Genomic DNA, 20,450 nt, shown 5'->3' with positions numbered 1-20,450 from the left:
CTGTTCAATATAACATATTGTGTGAAAAGCATTGCCCTTCCTGCCAAGCTCATACAATCTGCAGACTTTACTAGGAATAGCACCTAAATGAACGGGCGCCACAGTGCTCCGCACCTAAATATGCAGACGCCACAGTGTGCGCGCCTATTTGACCGGCGCCTAACTGTCAGCGCCTAAAAGACTTGCTCCCTTTGTGGTGCTGGTTCGACTCCTGAGGTGTGCGCTTGAGCAATGCATTCTAAGGATTGCTTTTTATTCAGCGGCCCCTAATGGATGGAATAATTCCCTAGCAACAAGACTTTAACAATCGGAATACTTCACTCTGTCAATCTCGATAACTAGCCCAGCATCAAAAGCCCATGCAAGTATACAAAACTGTCAGAATTAACCTAGATAAAAGCTTTGGCAGTCTGAGGATAAATATTCAAAACCAAAGTAATTTTGCTTATAACGCTGGATGAAAAAATAAACTGTAGTGTTTTCACCACCTGACTATATAGCGTAAACCTCCAAATAAAAATCAGTCAATTTTTAGCCTTTTCATTGTCTAAAACTACATTGTAAATGTAGGAACTACATTTATTTGTAACATGCTGTGATGAAGCTGGCCCCTTAATGTCAGCTTGCATCAAAAAGCCTGTCAAAAGCCTCTACAAATATTGAGAAATTACCTACAAATATAAAAACTATGAAGACTTTGTCAGCCTAAAGATAAAGGTTCAAAACCAACCAACCCAGCAAATGTTTCTCGCCAGCAGTATGTAGCAATCTGAATTGACAACATTAGACACTGTGTTTTGCTCATGAGGCTGGCCTCAATATCACACCACTAATTCGGCCGCAGACTATCTGCCACCGCCTTTAACAGTCAGTTTAACTCATGCTTGAGTAACGCACGTTAAGGGCTGCTCTTCCAGCAACAAAACTTCAACTATCGCAAACTTCACTCCGTCAATCTCAGTGACCGGGCCTGCGTCAGAGATTCAAAGCCTCTACAAGTATGCGAAACTGCCAGGATTAAGCTCTGCAAGAAGCTTTCCCAGTCCGAGGATAAAGATTCAACAAATCAAATCTTGAGGAAAGAAAAAACAAACAAAACCAGCAAGCACCAGGAGAGAACATTGTGAAGGGAGCGTTCTTCCTGGCTATCAGCACTAAAACGAGTACTCATAGTACAGCAACATAAACGTTGATTGGACAACGTACAAGATACATAACGTTGATGTGGATAACAACATACGGTAACATTGTTTAGATGACATCTAAATGGCTAGCGTGGAAGCTACACCGTTATTGTTAGCAAATCACAATTTTTTCTGCATTAGTGAGTACTCAGCCTTGTGCTGATAGCCAGAAAAAATGCTCCCTTCTTCACAACCTAGCAAAGATAAAAATTACCCTACTGTGACAGAACATATGCCTAAGATGGTAGCCTAAGTGTAAGTTGAACATTTAAAGATTTCACTCATGCCAATATTTCAGTCTAAAGCACATCTCATCGTTTGCGTTCAGTTGGTTCTACCTGTTTCTAGACCTATGTTATGTATGGACAGTGTTGTTTTTATTGAAATGAACACAATTCAGAACTGAAAAGTGTTTTGTTTACAAATATTAAAGATTTATTTGTTGCTGCACTGCTCGCCAATGCAGAGTTGCCAAACAAAAATCTAACTTCTTGCCAAAGAAGATTGAGTATTTAAAAAAAAACGAACTGTACAGTTTTTGTTTCTGACCATCACAAGTACCAGATCAAAACATTCAGACAGTTGAGAAACCAATATTTTCAAATGCTAAAATTGTGAGCCAAATGAAGTAAAAAACAGCTATCATGTTTGTTGAATTAGGTAGGAAACATGTTAAAACTTTTTTTAATCGTTTGACCTTGAACAAGTGTTTCAGAAGGGATTATCCAATGCAAATCAAAGGTAGGTGTTAAGTAGCAAACATTATTTATTAATTTTTGTTGCGTTGGGAAACTGACGCACTATTGTTTTCCTTAGTCCACTTCATTTGAAGAATAGCCTAACGACAGAGCCTGCAGGTTTCTTTCGAAATTGGAGCGAACGGGCTCTATTGCTTAGATCATTATTAGGTCTGCTGGAAGGGCAGTCTAACTTTCGGAGCGAACACTCAGCACAAGTTAGTCCTTTAAAATTTGGCGATAGGCCTTCCAAAAATTCTGTGATATTCTTTTGGAAATTCAGAATCACAATAGCCTACTATGCTAAGTAAGTTTACCGTCAGTAAGCCTAATTGATCAAAATATAAACTGGTGTAGCCTAGTTACCTAAGACAGCAACTTCATTTGGTAGGCACCTAGTTCTTCTATCTGTGAGGAAATTGGCTTTATTGATGTAAACTTTTCTTGAACAAGACGTCAAAAGCAAAAATACTTTGCTTTTGCTATGCTGGCCTAACTCAACTACCGGTAGCCTACTAAAGTTTGTTGGTTGCAATGCCAATGAGTATGCAGACCAAGTTGGCCTGACTTCGAAAAATGGTGTAGGATTAGGCCGAATTCAGTTTAACGATTTTGTTAACTTAAAATGGTGAAATATTTAGTGCCATCTTGTTTATCGTGTCTCTATTGCAACGTTTGTCTTCACACTTTTGAATAAGTAGGCTGCCAATTAAAACACGGCTATTTGTTTGCTGGTTTCCTGAAGTCAAAGTCTAGCCTGACCGAACTCAGCTCATTTAAAATTTATTATTTTAACGTTCGCGTTTTGTCGCTTCTACCTTTGCTTCTTTGACGTGTATTGTTTTTGCTGATGGTCAAAAATAAAAACAAACTGAACTTCTTTTTAAAAAAATTCTGTAACTACTGTATTAACTGGGCTAGCCTACCTGTAAGCCTAGCCTATAGATCTGACTCGTAGGCCTAGCCTACCCTCACAGGTTTTAGGATAGGCTACGTTTGTCGATCATTTGGCGCGAAATCTTAAAAACGGTTCGAGACCTCTATTTTAAGCAGCGTAGGTTATAACGAAAGAAACCGAACTTAACGGTAGTCTTCGTGTGGAAGAGATTAATATTAGGCAGCTTCGGGAAAACTGAGCTCACTTTATCCCTTACAATAAAACTTATTAAACAGGCTGGTTGGCCTACTGGGGCTGTTGAAAACAAATATGTTTCGTCTCGCTGGGACGCGAATGAAAACTTTGGAATGCAGAAAGTACATTTACAGGCAGAAATATTTTGTTGATTTCTTTTCGTATAGGCCTACTGGTTTTAGTTCAAACTCATTCATGGAGTCAAAATAAGATGTTTCAAACAGTCTGAGACTGGTTGGCTTAACCTAGCCCATAGCCGAAGATTCCACCATTTTCGTGATTACCTAACAAGTTCTGTTCAACAGCATGACTGCACTGCATAGCAAGTATCTGAGCTGAATGTAGATAGCTCATCCACAAAGCTACCGGTAGCCTAAGAAAACAATGTCGTTTTTTTTTTCGAGCATTTAGCAATATTTTGGACTTCATCTTACAAACACAATAGCAGCACACTGTACATTACAATGAGTAAGCACAAATAACGAACGGTATTTACAAACAGGAGCTTAGAAGAAGGCCTAGGCCCACACGAAATAAATCAACAAGTAGGGGAGACTCGGGTAAGTTGGCCCAGTAAAATGTAAAATTGAATTTGTGAGCTAACAACAAAACATATGTTAAAGCGAATGCTATTGAAGAGTAGAGAATTTATCACTCTAGAAGTGGACATATTCTTGCACCAAACAAACATTCTTGGGTAGGCCTATCTAATTTTTCAAGTTTTCCGAAAAAATTAAAATGGACCATCTTGCCCGGCTGTTCAGGTAAGTTGGCCCACCATGAAAGGTAAGTTGGCCACGTGTCCATCTCTCGGTATACAAACAGTGGAAAAGCTCTCTTTCTCCTCAATTTTACTTTCTTTCTAATTATTGCTTGGTTTTATACAGGCACACTGTATATACAGTGTATGCATTCATGTACCGGTAAGGTTTATAATACAATATAATCTACTATTATAATGCAGTATTTTACCTCAGTAAACTATTACATGAATACACCAAATAAACTTTCGAAAATAACGAAGGCTGTATCAAATATCATGTAGTTGAAAGGGCATGCCTTTATTCCTAACGATACTGATAGGTAGGACCTTTGTTTGCAGTACAAACCCCATTTTGCATGGGTACCAATACCGGAATATTTTTTAATGTAGGCTATCTCCGAAACGAGGTACGTTTTACGCTAGACCGTCGCTTGAGAAGTGGTTGCATATTTTTCTTTGACTCACACCATTCCTCAACATCTTTAGCCCATCTTACACCTGCTGAGACACATTTCCGCGATTGTTTTTTTTTTTTTATATAATTACTTACCATTATATTCTATTATTACAATATGGGTTGGGAATAAGTTGTTGCAATCTGTGGCATAAAAACGATGTTAGGAAGTGAATTATTGATTGCTTAATGCTGATGTAAAGCCGCGATTTACTTACTTTGGATACTTGATACTTCAATCTTGAAAAAATAAGTCATCGTATTAATTAGTGCATTATCATTCTATAATACCTCGTGAAGGCAAGTTGGCCATGGTGGCTAACGTACCCACTCACGAAATGGGCCAACTTCCCTGCATGGCAACCATATTGTAAAAACTAACATTTACGTCAAACTATCGAGCTTCTAACAACGGTTTCACCGTCGAAGTGAGCTTTAATAACTACCCTAGCGCTGCACTCACTAAATAATAGCCTTTCTTATATAATGAGAAAAAACTCACTCGACATCAAAAAAATTCTAAAATCCAAAAATTTTAAAAATCATGATTTTTCATACAAAAATTGTGCTCACATGTTTATATTGCTTGCTAGAGCCTCCCAACCTGGTGATAAGGTAGTTTCAACAGCATTTTTTCGGTATGCGTATGATACGTCACAATAACTATTGCACTTAAAAAAATATTTAGAGTGGGCCAACTTGCCCATTGGGCCAACTTACCTGAGTCTCCCCTACGCTTTCGTTATAGCTTTATAAAATCATGGTTGAAATAATAAATTTATCTATTGAAATTTGTTTCAAGCTCAACAAGTTATTCCACGGCAAGTGATCCAAAAAGTGTCTTTTAGGCACTTTCTGTTGAACTTTAACGAGCTTGCAATAGACTTCCGCCTACGTCCACGCTGGGCATACAAACGGACCAAAGAATTATAACAAAACGCAGTAGCTAAGACATGGTTAAATATACACACATTTAAGGCTACAGAAGCCTAGGATAGGCTATCATTGTTTAGCTAATGATTTAAAGAAGTTAAACAAATTTTTTCTATCTCTAAATTAGTAAATTTTGTCTTTTGAATCACTTGTTGTGGAACAATTGCACAAAATTCCAGAATATCAGTTTAGTTTGTTTTAATTTCTGAAAATTACAACGAAAAACAACACATGCCCAACATAGCAAAGGTCTAAAAAAAGGTAGAAGCGACAAAACGCGAATGTTATGACTTTTTACAAACCCACAGCGCAATAAGAGAATTTCTAACGTTTTAAGTAAAAGGCGGCACACATGCTTTATGCTTGCAGAAAAGCTTTGCAGTGGCTCAGCAGGCTTCAAATGAGAGTGTTCCATTTCCAAGTGAGGTGTAGGCTAGTCTAATGGCTTGAATTAGGCAACATCAGGTCAATTTTTATCAATTTAAACAAATTAAAGGCCAATACATGGCGAACAAGCAATGACAGAAAATAATAAAACTTTTTGACTTCTAAACAGACCCACATGAACCAAATCATACAACTCGCTCTAAAGTTTAATACAAGAATATCTCAAGTTGTGTTGGTAGCCTAGGCTATGTAGCACGAAACAGCTGAAGCTGTTTTCGGGATTTTGCTCTCTTTCGGTACCACAAACCTATAAGTAGTTTCCGACAGAGCACAACGGTCTGATCAGAGTGCAAAAAGTCAATGGTGCCTAAATTCACATAAGTTCTCACGATTTGCGCGTATCGATCAGCAATAAGCGGAATCACATCAATGTATAAAAACATTAAACAATCCCTTGCAGTAACTCACAAATCTAGCGATTAAACATTTAGAATCAAACCCTTGCATGACTCATCTTAAAAGAATCTGACTTCTGTCAAGTTCCGCAGCTAGGGTTTCCAGCGCCCGTGGGCAATGACAGCTCCCTGATGAGGAAGAGTTATAAAGAGTAATTCAGTACCGTACTGGAAATTTTAAAAGGCCAACCTGGTGTCCTCTCATAGCACGCTCAGATATAGAGACTTCCATCCCTAGCTACGCCACTGTCTCTAGTTAATGAACTAGTAAGCAAATAAGTTAAAAGCAAAGTAACGCGAATGCCTGTTGATATCAGACCAAGATTGCGACTGTCTATTGTAACATTGTGTGATTAAACAGCAAATTAGTTCGCGACTGCACTATTTTAAAACGATGCGCCCAAACTTCCTGGTAATCTACATTTCTCACAAAAGACTCGCCGGAGTAAAGAGTGAAACAAAACGTCTACAAAGAAAACTATCCTGCTCTCTTCATTTCGGTAGCTGCTAAATAGACATCACAGCGGTTTGCTTCTCGATTAGTTCAACACTAACCAGCAAATAAATCCTTTGTGTAAGGATTCACCGACGGGAATAGTTGCTCAAGCTGGTGCCACAAATATCAAGTCACAGACGAATCCGACCGAACGCAGAATAAATGCGTACAACCACAAACGATTGTCAATGGTTTAGGAATTACAACTGACATGTAAAACGATTATGGGGCCACACTGATAATGCAAATAACCGGATTCGCCTGTATCAAGCTAGACACATAAAGCAGCACACACAAGTCTTCTATGAAACCAACTACAACTCCTATATTTTGAATACATCCATCTTATCAATGGTTGCGGCTGCACCCAGAAATTAGACCACAGGCTAAATAAAAAGTATGGGCCTGTTTAAAATATTACCTCCACTAAAAACCTTTGCAGCAAAACACAATTCTGAAAACTTTGACTTTCATGCCTTTTCTTGAGACACTAATGCATTACGGTGTACGGTATAGTATCACATAACTATAGCATGAATAATCACAAAATAACTGCACCAACAAATGTAAGATACTTCGCTGTCTGTAGGCTACATTATGATAAAATATCTGAATATTTTGTTCTAACAGTATTTTTATTAAACATTTATTATTAAATCTGAAAGTGTTTGCTTACTATTGTCTACACAATGTAAGTTGGTAGGCTAGAAACCAGCTTTTCCTGTCTAACGTTCAACCAAACCATAATTACAACCAATGTCTCATGACAGTAACTAGTTAAACAAATCAATTTGCAACCAACACAGCCTAAAAGTTGCTTGCTTAGCTGTACTTGCGCTATAAGTGAGCTTTCTAATCTCTAAGGGTTGGATGCACCAACAGTGGATCTTTTAAGAGGCCGATTAAGCAAACCGTCTAATTAGTTTACGCTAAGTTTATTGGTAGATCAGTAATCTACGGTTCTAATCAGCGGTTTACGGATGAAGAAAAAAGTTCTCAGCAGACAATTTTGAAACTGAACTTCACCAGATTTTTGTCATCACTAAATGATTCAATGTTGGTGCATTCAACGTTAAATTGAACGACAGAAGATTTTTCATGACTTAAGATTCAGAATAAGTCATTGTCAACAAATCTTCGCAAACATACAAAGTCAAGTAACATAACATTTAAAACTAGATGAGTTGAATCTAGCAACGTAACGAGGTGAATCTCAAAATGAGCAATGTAACTTTACGTTTGTGATACATCAAGATAACTTCTCTGTCAATGCTCTATCTCTTAAACGCATTTCGAAGTCCGACTTTCTGTAACCTTTTTCTAGAGTTATTTTTATCTCTCTACACATAATGAACGAGAGTAACTTTTCTAGTATTCTTGGAGATGAGTTGCAAAGTACGTGACAGAATTCACTGTTTTTGACAAATGCAACCAGCTTCCTTCTACAATGGTGCTTCGCAATCTGTACTGCAGGGAACGGAATACTTTAACGCGCTAGACTTGTGAATAGGCTTATTAAAACACAAATATCTCATATGGGTGCACTTTTATACGTTTAGTTACAATCATGGTCAAATTTTATGCGTTTATCCATATGCTGTGACTGGAAAAAACGTTACGGAGCACTGCTGCACTATTTTCTTGTAGCATTTGGAAGAATCGCGCGGGCTTGATTTTGAAATTTGTTTCAATATCAGTACTGCATCAGTATTGCCTATCTTGGCTAGATCTGACACTGACAAACGAATTAAAACAATCTAAGCTCATTTTAACCCATTCAATGTAATGCAAGTTATTGTGTGATTTATATAAAAAAAATTGCTTATTCTTACACTTTCACCGTTTGAGAAGTATTTGATTTCTAGTCTCACTAGCAAGTACCGAATCACTCCAGTGGATCCCAATGTAGGGTCCACGACTCCTAAGCTGTCTATGGAAAGTTCGAGGTGATTTATAAATGCGCTGATCTTCGGGAAATTTTGTTAAAATTTTTACTTATGGTAACTGAGAAATTTCCAGCCTAACAGGCTTAATACTTTCACGAAAGGGACAGCGGCTATAAAAAAAACGTAGAAAATCACTCGTTTACTCAACTTTGGTTTTGTTTTACCAACAACAAAGACAAACTTTGAACCTATCAACAATGCAGAACAACACCGTGACATAGGTGAAGGCTGCGAATCCACAACTCTAACATTACAGAGACACTAAAACACCACAACAAATCTCCAACTAGTTTTTGATTAACAACTGTGATCATAGATGTGAAATATTAGCTTGATGTGGGTAGAAAAAACATGGTCATGTTTCGAACGTACCACTAATCCCCCTAGCTCAAGTTTAACAGTTTCCAGAAGACAGGTTCTTTTAAATGAGGCCAGATAAAAAAAAATGTAGCATTCCGACTTTTTATCGTTGAAATGAAGCATATGAGTGTTAACATAGTGAGAGATGAAATTTTTCTGTAAAAACAGACCACAATTTAAAAGCAATCAGAGCAATCCTATATCAGTTTCCCCAAATTCAAGAACACATGCTCAAAGCATCAGATTCTTACCACACATCATCTGCAATAACGCTTTCCTTCTTCATCATGCAGTAAGCTGTCTCAGAATCGTATTCTTGGCATTCCGTTAAAAGGGGGTGGGCGCATCATTCGGGGACGAAAATTGGGAGAACGAGGAGGGGGCGGGAAGCGGTGGATAGAAGGCCTAGGATGTGGAAAACTAGGAACATGCATGAGACCAGCCTCTTTGAGTGCTTCTTCCTCCATTCTTCTTTCGTCTGTTAGACGAGCCAATTCTAGCTCGATTAAGTCATCTTTAGTACTTGCCTGAAGCATTGGACTTGCCATTCGAGGGGATAATCGATGCATGTTTGAAGGAGCAAAACGCTCACGGGGTGAAAGAGGCCGAGCCGGGTGTAGAAGCCGCATACGAGGAGCGATGGATCGTCTAGGATGTGGAGGAGATACAGATCGCCGGATGTTGTGTGGAAACATTGGACGCTGAGGAAAACGTTCACGTGGCGATGGAGGGCGGTCAAAACGTGGCGGGTAAGAGGGTGAAGTGGGTCTGACAGGAAAACGTCTTCGGTCATTGTCACCCTTAAACCTTTGTAAATCGTTTGGTAAATTTGGATGGTTTGGGGAATGAAAGCGAGCATCTCTATCATCAATATTTCTTGGAAAGCGAAAAAATGGTCGAATTGGAGGTTCGTGACAATTTGGTCCGGCCTCACGGGGAAACTCTGGCCGGATAGGACGAGAAATGTTATTTTCGAGTGATGGTCGAACTGAGTGTTCATGACGAATAGGACCTTGATCATGAGAAAACTCTGGCCGCATGGGACGAGGGGGAAATGGCCGAGAAATATCGTCTGAAGGTGGTCTTTTTGAACCTTGATCATGAGGAAACTCTGGCCGCATGGGACGAGGGGGAAATGGCCGAGAAATATCGTCTAAAGGTGGTCTTTTTGAACCTTGATCATGAGGAAACTCTGGCCGCATGGGACGAGGGGGAAATGGCCGAGAAATATCGTCTAAAGGTGGTCTTTTTGAACCTTGATCAAAAGGAAACTCTGGCCGTATAGGACGAGGGGGAAATGGCCGAGAAATATCGTCTGAAGGTGGTCGATTCGAACCTTGATCATGATGAAACTCTGGCCGCATGGGACGAGGGGCAAATGGCTGAGAAATATCGTCTGAAGGTGGTCGATTCAAACCTTGATCATGAGGAAACTCTGGCCGCATAGGACGAGGGGGAAATGGCCGAAAAGGGTCTTCTGGAGGTGGTGGTTGATTTGGGCCTTCATCATGAGAAAATTCTGGCCGCATGGAACGAGGGGGAAATGGCCGAGAAGGGTCTTCTGGCGGTGATCGATTAGGGCCTTGATCATGATGAAACTCTGGCCGCATGGAATGAGGGGAAAATGGCCGAGAAGGGTCTTCTGGAGGAAACTCTGGCCGCATGGGACAAGGGGAGAATGTCCGAGAAGGGCCTTCTGGAGGTGGTCGATTTGGACCTATATCATGAGCAAACTCTGGCCGCATGGAATGAGGGGGAAATAGCCGAGAAGGGTCTTCTGGAGGTGCTGGTCGATTAGGGCCTACATCATGAAGAAACTCTGACCGCACAGGATGAGGGGGAAATGGCTGAGAAATATCGTCTAGAGATGGTGGTCGATTAGGGTCTGCATCATTAGGAATTTCTGGCGGCATGAGATGAAGTGAAAATGGTTGAGAAATATCTTTTTCTGGAGATCGTCGAATTGGAAGTGGGCCTGAACCATGTGGAAACTCAGTTCGCATAGCAGGGGAAGGCATCCGTGGAGGAAAAGAATTATCCGGAATAAATTTCCGTTGCTCTTCGTCTCTTTCTCCCCAATTTCGACCATCTGACAGAAGAGGGGGTGTTCCATTATTGGCAACAAACACTTCATTATTTGATCGCAAATCTTTCTCATACATAGAACTCTTGTTTTCAATGCCAGGTACAAAACCAACTGGCAGTTTATCTGGTTGATCGTCAAGAGTCGAGCTAGATGACACACTCAGACCCTGATCTGGAGTCAGTCCTGATGAGTTTGCCCTGAAAAGCATCATGTCATTCAAGCTATATTCACACTTAACAATCAAAATTGGCATTATTTCAACACAACGATAACAATTTCTGGTGACGTACCTGTAGTCAATGTCACATGATTCATCCAGTTCCCAGCTTCGTTGTTTGGAGACAAGTCTAGGAATGTCTGACTTTGATGTGGTTGAGCGCATCTCAGAATCAGAGTATCTACTATTAATAGGGTCCTGCTGTGATCCGGACGGCCATGTAGAAGATGCATAACTGGATGGTAAAGATGAAACATCACTGCTATGAGGGTATGAGTGCCATGGATCAGTTTCGGTGATACGAGATCGCAGAGGCGATGTGGGATTGGCAGCATCGGACGGTGAAGCATCTAATGGCCATACAGGAACAACTATGTTGGAGGAGTGTTCTTCCCATTTTTGTTTCTGTGGTGGTGCGGGATTATTATCGGTCATATTGTCTTTTCCAGGGTGCCAGCGGTCAAACTCCTGATTGTTAGAAGACTGAATGTTCATAGGTGCGACAGATGAGCCAACACTAGGTTGTGGACCATCTGAGTTTAGTTTATTGGCAGAACCAACAAATTGCGTCAGAAAATTAAATGCATCTCCACTGAAACGAGGAGGTGAAAGAATCGTAGAATGCGAAGATGGTGCCGCATATGACACTTCATCAAGAGTTGGAGTGGAAGAACCATCAGACGTTGGCATGGACTGGTTTGATTTCTGGACAGACATAGTCGGTTTAAAACCTCCTTCGTTTTTTATTTGAGAACTCTCCTTGGCGGTAATAGAAGATACAACACTTGGCTTCGGGCTATTAAAAAAGTCCAAAGATCTTGGATTACTGGGTTCGGAATCTGAAGCTTTTCTCGGTGCCAATAAACCAGAGGCAGAATTATTTGCTTTGTTTACAGATTTTTTTGTAAACTTTGTAAAGTTAGAGTCTGAATCATTGTCACTGTCATGACGCGAGACCTTCCTTTTGTCTCGTGTGATGCGCGAATCAAAGAATTCGGCGAGCCGCGAATCCAAGCTCTGATGTCGAGAAGGACTTGCGATGTTTAAATCCGAGGAACCAGTAGGAGATGGAGGAGACTCAATTCCTGGAGGACAGTCTTCTGGAGGAGCTGCTGACCTGTGAAAAAAAATTGCCTTTTTCAATTTGTGTGACCGAAGATTTATACCTATAATAGTCTTGTGCTGTAGTTTGTTATCCCGGAACACTGATAAAAAACAGGACTCAACATGTTCCAGGCTTTAACTGCTTCACCAACACATTAACACTAATCTTGTTTTAAAATAAGCAAGTTCTATGGAAACAGAGATGTTAAAACATTATCAATAAGCACCTCCGAAGTGTCGGGGTATAGCATCCGCCATCAAAGATAGTTCAAAGCTAAAAAATGGCATGGTTAGTCATAAAAACTGAAGTAAAAAGCAGATAGGGTAGTCAAACTATGCTAACATGTGCCAGCTATACAACGCTTTCGATACCTTCGGTCTTGAGTGGCATGTTCCGACCCAGTTTGAAAGGTCACTGAAGTTCCTTTGGTAGTTTCCGTCTAAACAGATTGGATGAAAATTAATAAAGCACTTGAACAGATTTGATATCATCAAACGTTTTCGATAAAGGGCCAGGTGACTGTAAAAAAGCTGCTCGCGGGTCGGATAAATATTTTGTTCCACAGTCTGCAACCTGTGGTGGTGATTCAACAGAGTGGATGTGATTTATTAAGCTGTATTCAACAATTGATACGTTCGGTTGTTGGCGACACATATTCACACACACAGAAAATCACACATGTTTACTAAATCTTTCAAAACTAGTTATTTTCAAATCTTTCATTGATAAACGAACGGGAAACGGCACTTGAATACCGTCGAACCGATGTCCTCACGATTATAAGGCAAAAGGCGAAACCACTGAACCAAATGCGCCAACGAAAAATGTTTGCATTGACACGGTATAAATACAAACTCTATGCGAAGTAGTAAAAAGTTTGTGGGAAAAAAAATTCGCTGGCGGGCCGTAGTTTGGTGACTCTCGACTTAGAAAACAGTTTTTAAAATACGGGCAATCGCAGGCAATCTGTTCCTTACCCAAGTGGGTGTATCTGACGCTAGTCGGACACCTGGACGATTGGCCAATCCGGTTATGATACGCTTGAGCGAATCTGATGTAGCTTCGTTTTTCATTGAGCTCAAACCAGAGGCTAACAGCTTCAGCTGGAACATATTGAAATGCAAATTGCAATAACGTTGTAAGTCGATCTTACGTCAGACTACTACTTCATTCCAAGCTCTCGCGCCAGACAAAACTAATCAATCCAAAAAAAACATGACACCACGGAGTCATTACGTCATAGTCAAATAAAATACAGTGTACAAAATAACATAGTTTTTCTTTGATTTATTTTCATTTCGTTTTGTGAAAAAGAAACCAATTTTCCATCTAACCAAATGAAAAAAAGCCAATCACTGGCGAGGAACTATGAACAAATTCTATTTAAATCATCGTAAACTTACAACACTCTCCGCTGCGTTCTGAGTCGCAGATGACGTCGACGGTGTTTTCGTCACTGATCTGCGGTGCTTCCTTTCCATAGCAACTATTTTTGAGGGCTTGCTGCAATCCAAAAACATTTTGGTGACTTTCAATGCTCACAGTATTTTGGAAAAATGTTTCACAAAAAATCTTTGCTATCTATCATGCAATTCCACATGATATATAACTGTGTGATTACAAACTAGGGACGACCAGTATGTTAGCTACTCGCTACAATTCTGGCTTGCAATATAACAATAGATGGCGATTAGCCATAACTTGGAAACAAATAACATGGTTTAGACTTAGAGCATTCTACAGTAGAAAGCACACACCTTCCGAGTTCCTTATCTTCATCCGACATCTCCATGTCATCATCTTGGGCAGCGACGGACAAAGGTAACGAACCATCAGAACGGAGAGGGAACCGTTGCTTCACTTTGTCTAGTCCTTGCTTCATTCTAATCACTCTCCCTTCAAAGTTTTTGTAGGCCTGGAAAATAAGGTACCTGGATGATTGTTGTGAAGAACGTTATGACCTTGTGTTGATTCAAAGCAGTAAGTGTACTGAAATGTCTTAGGACCTAACCCAAAACCATAACGGGAATGGTGTTACTTTTTCACGCAGTCATTCAGGCATAGAACAAGGATGTAACTAGGCCAAAGTAATTGATGAATAAAATTTTATCTTATCTCGAAAACGAAATGTTTTCACCACAAATGCAATGTATCTTGATACGTTATCTTCGGCAATTAAAGTATTTGCCGGTTAAAATGTTGTTTTACTTCATTCAACTTTCCCATCTAATCATTTCAATGCTCTACAGCAGGGGTGGGGAACCTTTTTAGTATTGCGGGCCACATAAAATGAGAAATAACACAGGCGGGCCACTAAAATTTCGAAATTTTATTTACAGATAAAAAAATGCAGCGAAGTAGACAATGATTTATTTCACTTTCACAGCTAGTGGGATGGCTGAAAGTTTTTATTTTTGGTGAGTCGTGTGATGTCTGCTGACACGGAAGATGTTGCAACTCTTAACTACATCTCCACGTTTTTATCAGTCAGTCTGGAGCGAAGCCGACTTTTTGTTAGATTCAATTTAGAAAAAAACTGCTCGCAACGGTAGGTGCTTCCAAACAGAGACACACATTTCAAAGCATGTTTCCGCATGACTGGAAAATCATCAGCATTTATGTAGCGTTGATAAAAGTTGAGCAGTGGAATGTTTTGGTACATCGCTTTCAACGTACCGTCACTCTGTGAGCTCTACTATTTCATGTTGGAAATTACTAGGAACATCAGTTGCAACCACATTGAAAAGAGAGGCAAAAATATCTAACTCCATTTCTTTACTCTTTATGTCCAAAAATCTTGCATTAAATGTCTCCATAAGATTGACACATGCATAGGCAATGGGTAGCCTATATTTGTTGTTGTAGAAAGCTTTTGCTCTTGCAAGGTAGGAAAATGTGCGGTGTTATTGTTTTCAAGTTGTACTTTCCACAGGTAATTTAGCTTCAAATGATTTCACTTTTGCAACAGAAAAAAAAATTTTTTTACGAAATTTTGACGCGGGCCACATAGAACAGTTACGCGGGCCGCATTCGGCCCGCGGGCCGCAGGTTCCCCACCCCTGCTCTACAGCCATGGTATACTATCAAACAACTGCACATGGTTGTATAACCATGGTGTGGAATTAATACTTGCATTAACGACTATCTTGGCTTCATGGTACTGCGCATGATAATACACAGTGCCTTGGTCCAAAACTTCTAGAAGATTTTTCCTCTGTTCAACATATGTCTCGTAGTGTTCGAGAAACGATTCCAGTTGCGCGGCAGACTCTTCGAATTCATTCGAGAACTTTTCTCCTCCGATTTTGTCTGGAAATACAACACGTGGAAATGATTAGTTTTCATTTAACAACATCACAAAATGTACCTTCGAACTTACAAAGCGTACTTTCGGAAATTTAATTAGAACTGTTTCACATACTTGTTGATAATGTTCAACCTGTGACAGAGACGGGGTTATCAAAATTGGCAGTTTAGTGTAAAGTTGAGCTTAATTTAACGTTGAGCTTAGTGCCTAGTGGTTAGTACAAGTTAAAGTGCACGCGACTATTGGTGAACCACTGTAGCCTGGTCTTCCCAATGTAGGTTAATAGAGGCTGACTGACTGGTAACGAAATCCTAAGGATAGGATACAACACATAATTGGCTTGAAAAAGGTTAGTAGGTGAAGTGCTGAAAAACATGCATTATATAGTGGATGGAAAGGAGATAGGAACCATGGGAAGTCGAAAAAGTCTTGATCAGTAAAGAGGAATGATTTGGATGAAATCCAGGCGAGACTCAGCGATAAAAACTCGGAAAAAGTGAGAAATTTGAAAACGCTAAAGAAAAACAACAGTATGCTGGCACAACAAAAACCTTTCAGCTTTCGAACAGCATCAGAACTTGACACATCCATCCGTATGGCTTTCAATCTTTTCTGTTCAAACTCAATGCCTTGACAAGCCGATTTGAATGCTTTTATTTCGTCGATTAACGTTGATGTCTGAAAAGGCAACCTTTCAATATTGGTGTCAGTGACAACTGTACAAATCCACTTATTTCGTATTACCGCACACTGTAAATGCAATCGTATCAAATCAACAGATACACATTACTTTATACATTGCGCTATTTCATTTCTGTCTTTTTTGTTATTCTATTACACTGGTGACTGTATTGCCCATAGCATTATATAAAATGGTTAAAACATTATTTCTCGCATTAACATTCCAACCACATCTTCCATCCATTGTATACAAGTATGCTCTATTTTTGACAAATAAACCAGTTGCAGCTGAAGATGTACGAGAACTCAACATGGTATGAGCAATCGAGCATTGCATTTCGTTAACCATTTGGGTGTATTAATAGTGATCAAGTATTTTCCAAAAACAAATGTTTCTCGGTAGATAACTAGATATGGTTGGCGAAACCTAGTGCTCGATGTTCTTAGTGAATATTTAGCCTTATACTAACACCAGGAAGTTCGCTCCTTCTACACAAGAACAGGATAGTGAAAATTAACAATTCACCACTGAATTAATCTGTTTTCATTATTATACACATACAACCTTGTATTCTATCAGCAACTTATTTCGCAACTTTTCGGGAGCTCGATTCGTGATCAAAGCAGCCAAGAGCTGATCTGTAAACTCTGCATCAAAAATACCACGCTTGGCCCAAATCCTCACCACACGTTGGACATCAATTTTTATTGCAGACTCTCTATGAAAACAAAAAGTAAGAATAAACAGTTCATTCAAGTTATTGATGGCACTGCATAAATTGAACTACAACACTGATTTAGTTAAAGTCTTGGGCCAAACATGGAACCACATGCAACATCTCAGAAGTATATAGCAGTGACACAAAAACAGTATCTTATCCATTACTTTTAATGAAAAAGATAAACATTACCGGTATATATAACTAAAGCCAAATTACTTTTCAGTGATTTAAGTGACATAACGATAATTACATTAGGTTACAGTTTTTAGTAAGCTTACATAGAACTTAGATCAAAATCAGTGGTACCTTAAATGAGAAACAGCTTCAATGAGGACGTCAGCAAAACTTTCTCGATAAATAGAAGCATTTTTTCGATTGCAATTTTGAACAACATCATTGCAGAGGTACAGCAAAGTCAATCGATGTGGATTTTTTGCTAAAAAATATTAGTTAAAGTCACTATCCTGACTAGTTATGGACTTATGGTCTGTCGTAATCCGTAATCGTAATAATTCATAATCATGATAATCGTAATCAATAAAATAATAACCAGTAATCAATAATCGTAATAACCATAATAATAATAACCCGTAATCGTAATAAGTAATGCAAATAGTAATACATCATCTTGAAATCTTGAACAAATGGCAGAACAACTAATAATAGTAAGAATGTGTGTTTTAAATAGCGCTGTAGGCTATTCATTGTATCCATTTTGTGCTATGTTGCTCCCCGAAATGGCCCGTTTCCCTATTCAGCTACAGCCCGATTCGGCTAGTCCGATTCGACTAGTTCCCTATTCGGCTACAGTTTTGAATTGTATTTTGTTCCACAATATCGTTTCTTTTGCATTCCGACAAAGAAAAATAAATTGAAAAGAAATTTAATGCAAAATGTTTGAACAGCAGCTGATCGCATGGCTTTCTCATAGTTAAGTCGAAAACGTTTGAATGTTGAACTATTGTAAATATGTAATATATTATACTGTTGTAATGCTCAACCCTGTGTTATTGTTGTGTCTTGCCTGCCTTTAATATTAAGTAAACTAGCTAAATCAGACGCGCTATTTTCAACAAGGTCTTCCAGCTGTGAGATCAATTATGATTCAACAGAACGCATTGTTTTGTTCGCAATGTGTGAGAATTAAATTGAAAACCGATAGAAGAAAAGGTGTTTAATGGTTTTGGCCGCAGATATTGCCTGCAATAACGACGTCTCTTATCGCTATTATCACCTAGCTAACCTGACATCATTGTTTTATGCGACCGCTTAGGTTTGACATCGACTTCAACGATCATGGAATGCTACGTAATAAGAACGATTATAGGCCTATCCTACACGCAAAAATAAAAAAATCGATTTCTTAAAACAGCTCTTTCTGTTTTGTCTCGTGAGCTTTGCATATTGCTCAACAAGTGCATAAAGTTTAGAATTGACAAGAAATCATTAAATTTGAAATTTAAGTTCGAATCACTGTAAATAAACGTATTCAAAACTTTTACTTTTTGACGCCGTTTCAAACTCCGTAATCTACGTCAACAATGATTTTGCGGCAGTAAAAATGTGCTCATTGTGAAAACTGCCAAGCTGGAGACAATAGCTTGTCTCGTGTATAGGTTGAACTTGTCTTTTTGAGGTGAAATTCACTTGCGAACATCTCGACTTATACTCGATTATATACGGTATTCGATAAAAGACTGTATTTTATAAAGACTTTTGATAAAAAACAGAAGTGAAAACACTTCGCCGTTGTTAACGCTTTGAAGGTAAGTATTAAGCAAAACGTGCGATACGAGGTTAATAAAACCGATAGCAGTTTCCACTCTGCTTGAAATCATGATTTTTTGCGTTTTATTTCGATAACTTCACTGTCTTGATCGTTGTTATTCAATCACACGAAAAGAAAATGAATCGGCTTGTTTTCCAACTGTTCCAATTATGACCTAACAATATCAAAATTGTTACGACTAGGCGTACTGCATGCGTAAAACTAATCGTTTCAAGTAGCGGTTCTAATAAATTGGGTTTGCGACCTAGGTGTCAATATAAACAAGACACTAAGCTTAATCAAGACACTAAGCTTAAACAAGCTTAAACTAAGCTTAAACAAGACACTAAGTTTAATCAAATAATAAGACACTAAGCTTAATTTAGTAAAATAGCGTTATGTCTATGACGTCATCACCTTTCTTGCCCCCTAAAGTTTTTTGAAAAGTCGGCGCCTATGATTGTGGAATAAAATACAAAATACAATTCAAAAGTGTAGCCGAATAGGGAACTAGCCGAATCGGACTAGCCAAATAGTAGCAGACCCGTTGCTCCCTGCACTTCTTTAGTAGCCTTCCAGTGTAGTCACTAGTCAGAGAAGATCATGAATCTGGGGTGGTAAAAGTATAGACCTTCGGTCTCATTTGATGAGGACGGGATACATGGATAAATTATGTTGATGGTGTTCGGGTATGCCTGAATGGATGATTGAATGCCTCAATATCCAGCTTTGCTGATTTAGGCCTTGGATTACATACGTCATAATACAATTATTAGGTACACTGTAAAAGTGTATTCATAAGGCATAACCACAAAATTCACATCTATCACCAAAATTTGCACAAACTGTTCAGATTCAAGTTGCAAACTTAACCATAACCAAGATATTACTGTACAACGTTAAAAAAGAGAAAGCTGTTTACTCGAATCCACTTATTGTACATATATAACAACAATTGGAGTTCTTCTTCTTCTAGAAGAAGAAGAAGAAGAATTGGAGTTAAGCACTGAATATAATATTTACAATAAATAATAATTCTTATAAAAGCATTTCTTACATTTCTTCACTGTGTCCAGCCATGCTTCAACAATCTTTCTGTGATGAGTCTTATGATGAATGATCCATAAAGAAAGCATTGGAATGCTGTCTTGTGAATTGGAAACAGTTTTGAACTTTTTAACCAAAAGATCTGTGCCCAACTGCTTCGGCATTTTTTCCTGCTTCTTTATTTAGATTAGAAGGCCAGGTGACACACAATATTTAATGAATCTTCCTATTCAGAACCAAATGAAGTTACTATTAAGTAGGTGTAATAACTTGTGATATAAATGTTTTTTCTCTGGTGTTTCTAACTAAAAATAATTTTAAATTAAATTAAAAACAAAATAAAAAATAGGTAAACTTGAACTGTAAACTACGCCTGCTGCACCATTGATTCCAACATGCTACAAGTCTGAACAAATAATCACTGTTGGGTTTGCAAGATTGACAATATTGAATTCGCAAACATGTCGCAAGGCAGCCGTACAATGGTTATAGGCAAATTGTTCGTAAGCAATTGTTCGTAAAGCAATTGTTCGTAAAACAATTGTTCGTAAACTGTTTTTCGTAAAATGAAATCCGTAAAACAATTCTTTGTAAAGCATTTCTTCGTATATATACATCAAATTTTAACTGCATGCATGAAAAAATGCTTTAGGAAGAATTGTTTTACGAA

At 38.7% G+C, this 20,450-nt stretch overlaps 1 protein-coding gene across 1 annotated transcript; it reads right to left on the bottom strand.

Annotated features, from left to right (window-relative positions):
* Positions 1-9,149: 9,149 nt before the first annotated feature.
* LOC145786608 (uncharacterized) lies at positions 9,150-19,944 on the bottom strand. The gene is made up of 11 exons (XM_082598297.1): positions 19,791-19,944; positions 17,272-17,401; positions 16,809-16,962; positions 16,114-16,240; positions 15,389-15,564; positions 14,013-14,170; positions 13,659-13,758; positions 13,233-13,358; positions 12,627-12,694; positions 11,224-12,267; positions 9,150-11,130 (listed from the first exon to the last, which is right to left on the bottom strand). The coding sequence occupies exons 1-11, from the start codon at positions 19,942-19,944 to the stop codon at positions 9,150-9,152; spliced, it is 4,218 nt and encodes a 1,405-aa protein (XP_082454423.1).
* Positions 19,945-20,450: the final 506 nt, after the last annotated feature.

The sequence above is a fragment of the Aplidium turbinatum genome, chromosome 2 (genome assembly GCF_918807975.1).
Source record: "Aplidium turbinatum chromosome 2, kaAplTurb1.1, whole genome shotgun sequence".
NCBI lineage: Eukaryota > Metazoa > Chordata > Ascidiacea > Aplousobranchia > Polyclinidae > Aplidium > Aplidium turbinatum.
The sequence above is the reverse complement of the archived record's forward strand: the minus strand, read 5'-3'. Positions and strand labels throughout refer to the sequence as shown.

What these genes read in the sequence shown, in the direction of transcription:
- LOC145786608 (XM_082598297.1), bottom strand. Translation starts at nt 19,944, where the DNA reads ATGCCGAAGCAGTTGGGCACAGATCTTTTGGTTAAAAAGTTCAAAACT. An exon ending in AAGCCAAGATAGTCGTTAAT is followed by an intron (nt 14,171 to 15,388) that starts GCAAGTATTAAT and finishes CTTATTTTCCAG; the next exon opens with GCCTACAAAAACTTTGAAGG. An exon ending in GAAGATAAGGAACTCGGAAG is followed by an intron (nt 13,759 to 14,012) that starts GTGTGTGCTTTC and finishes TTTGGATTGCAG; the next exon opens with CAAGCCCTCAAAAATAGTTG.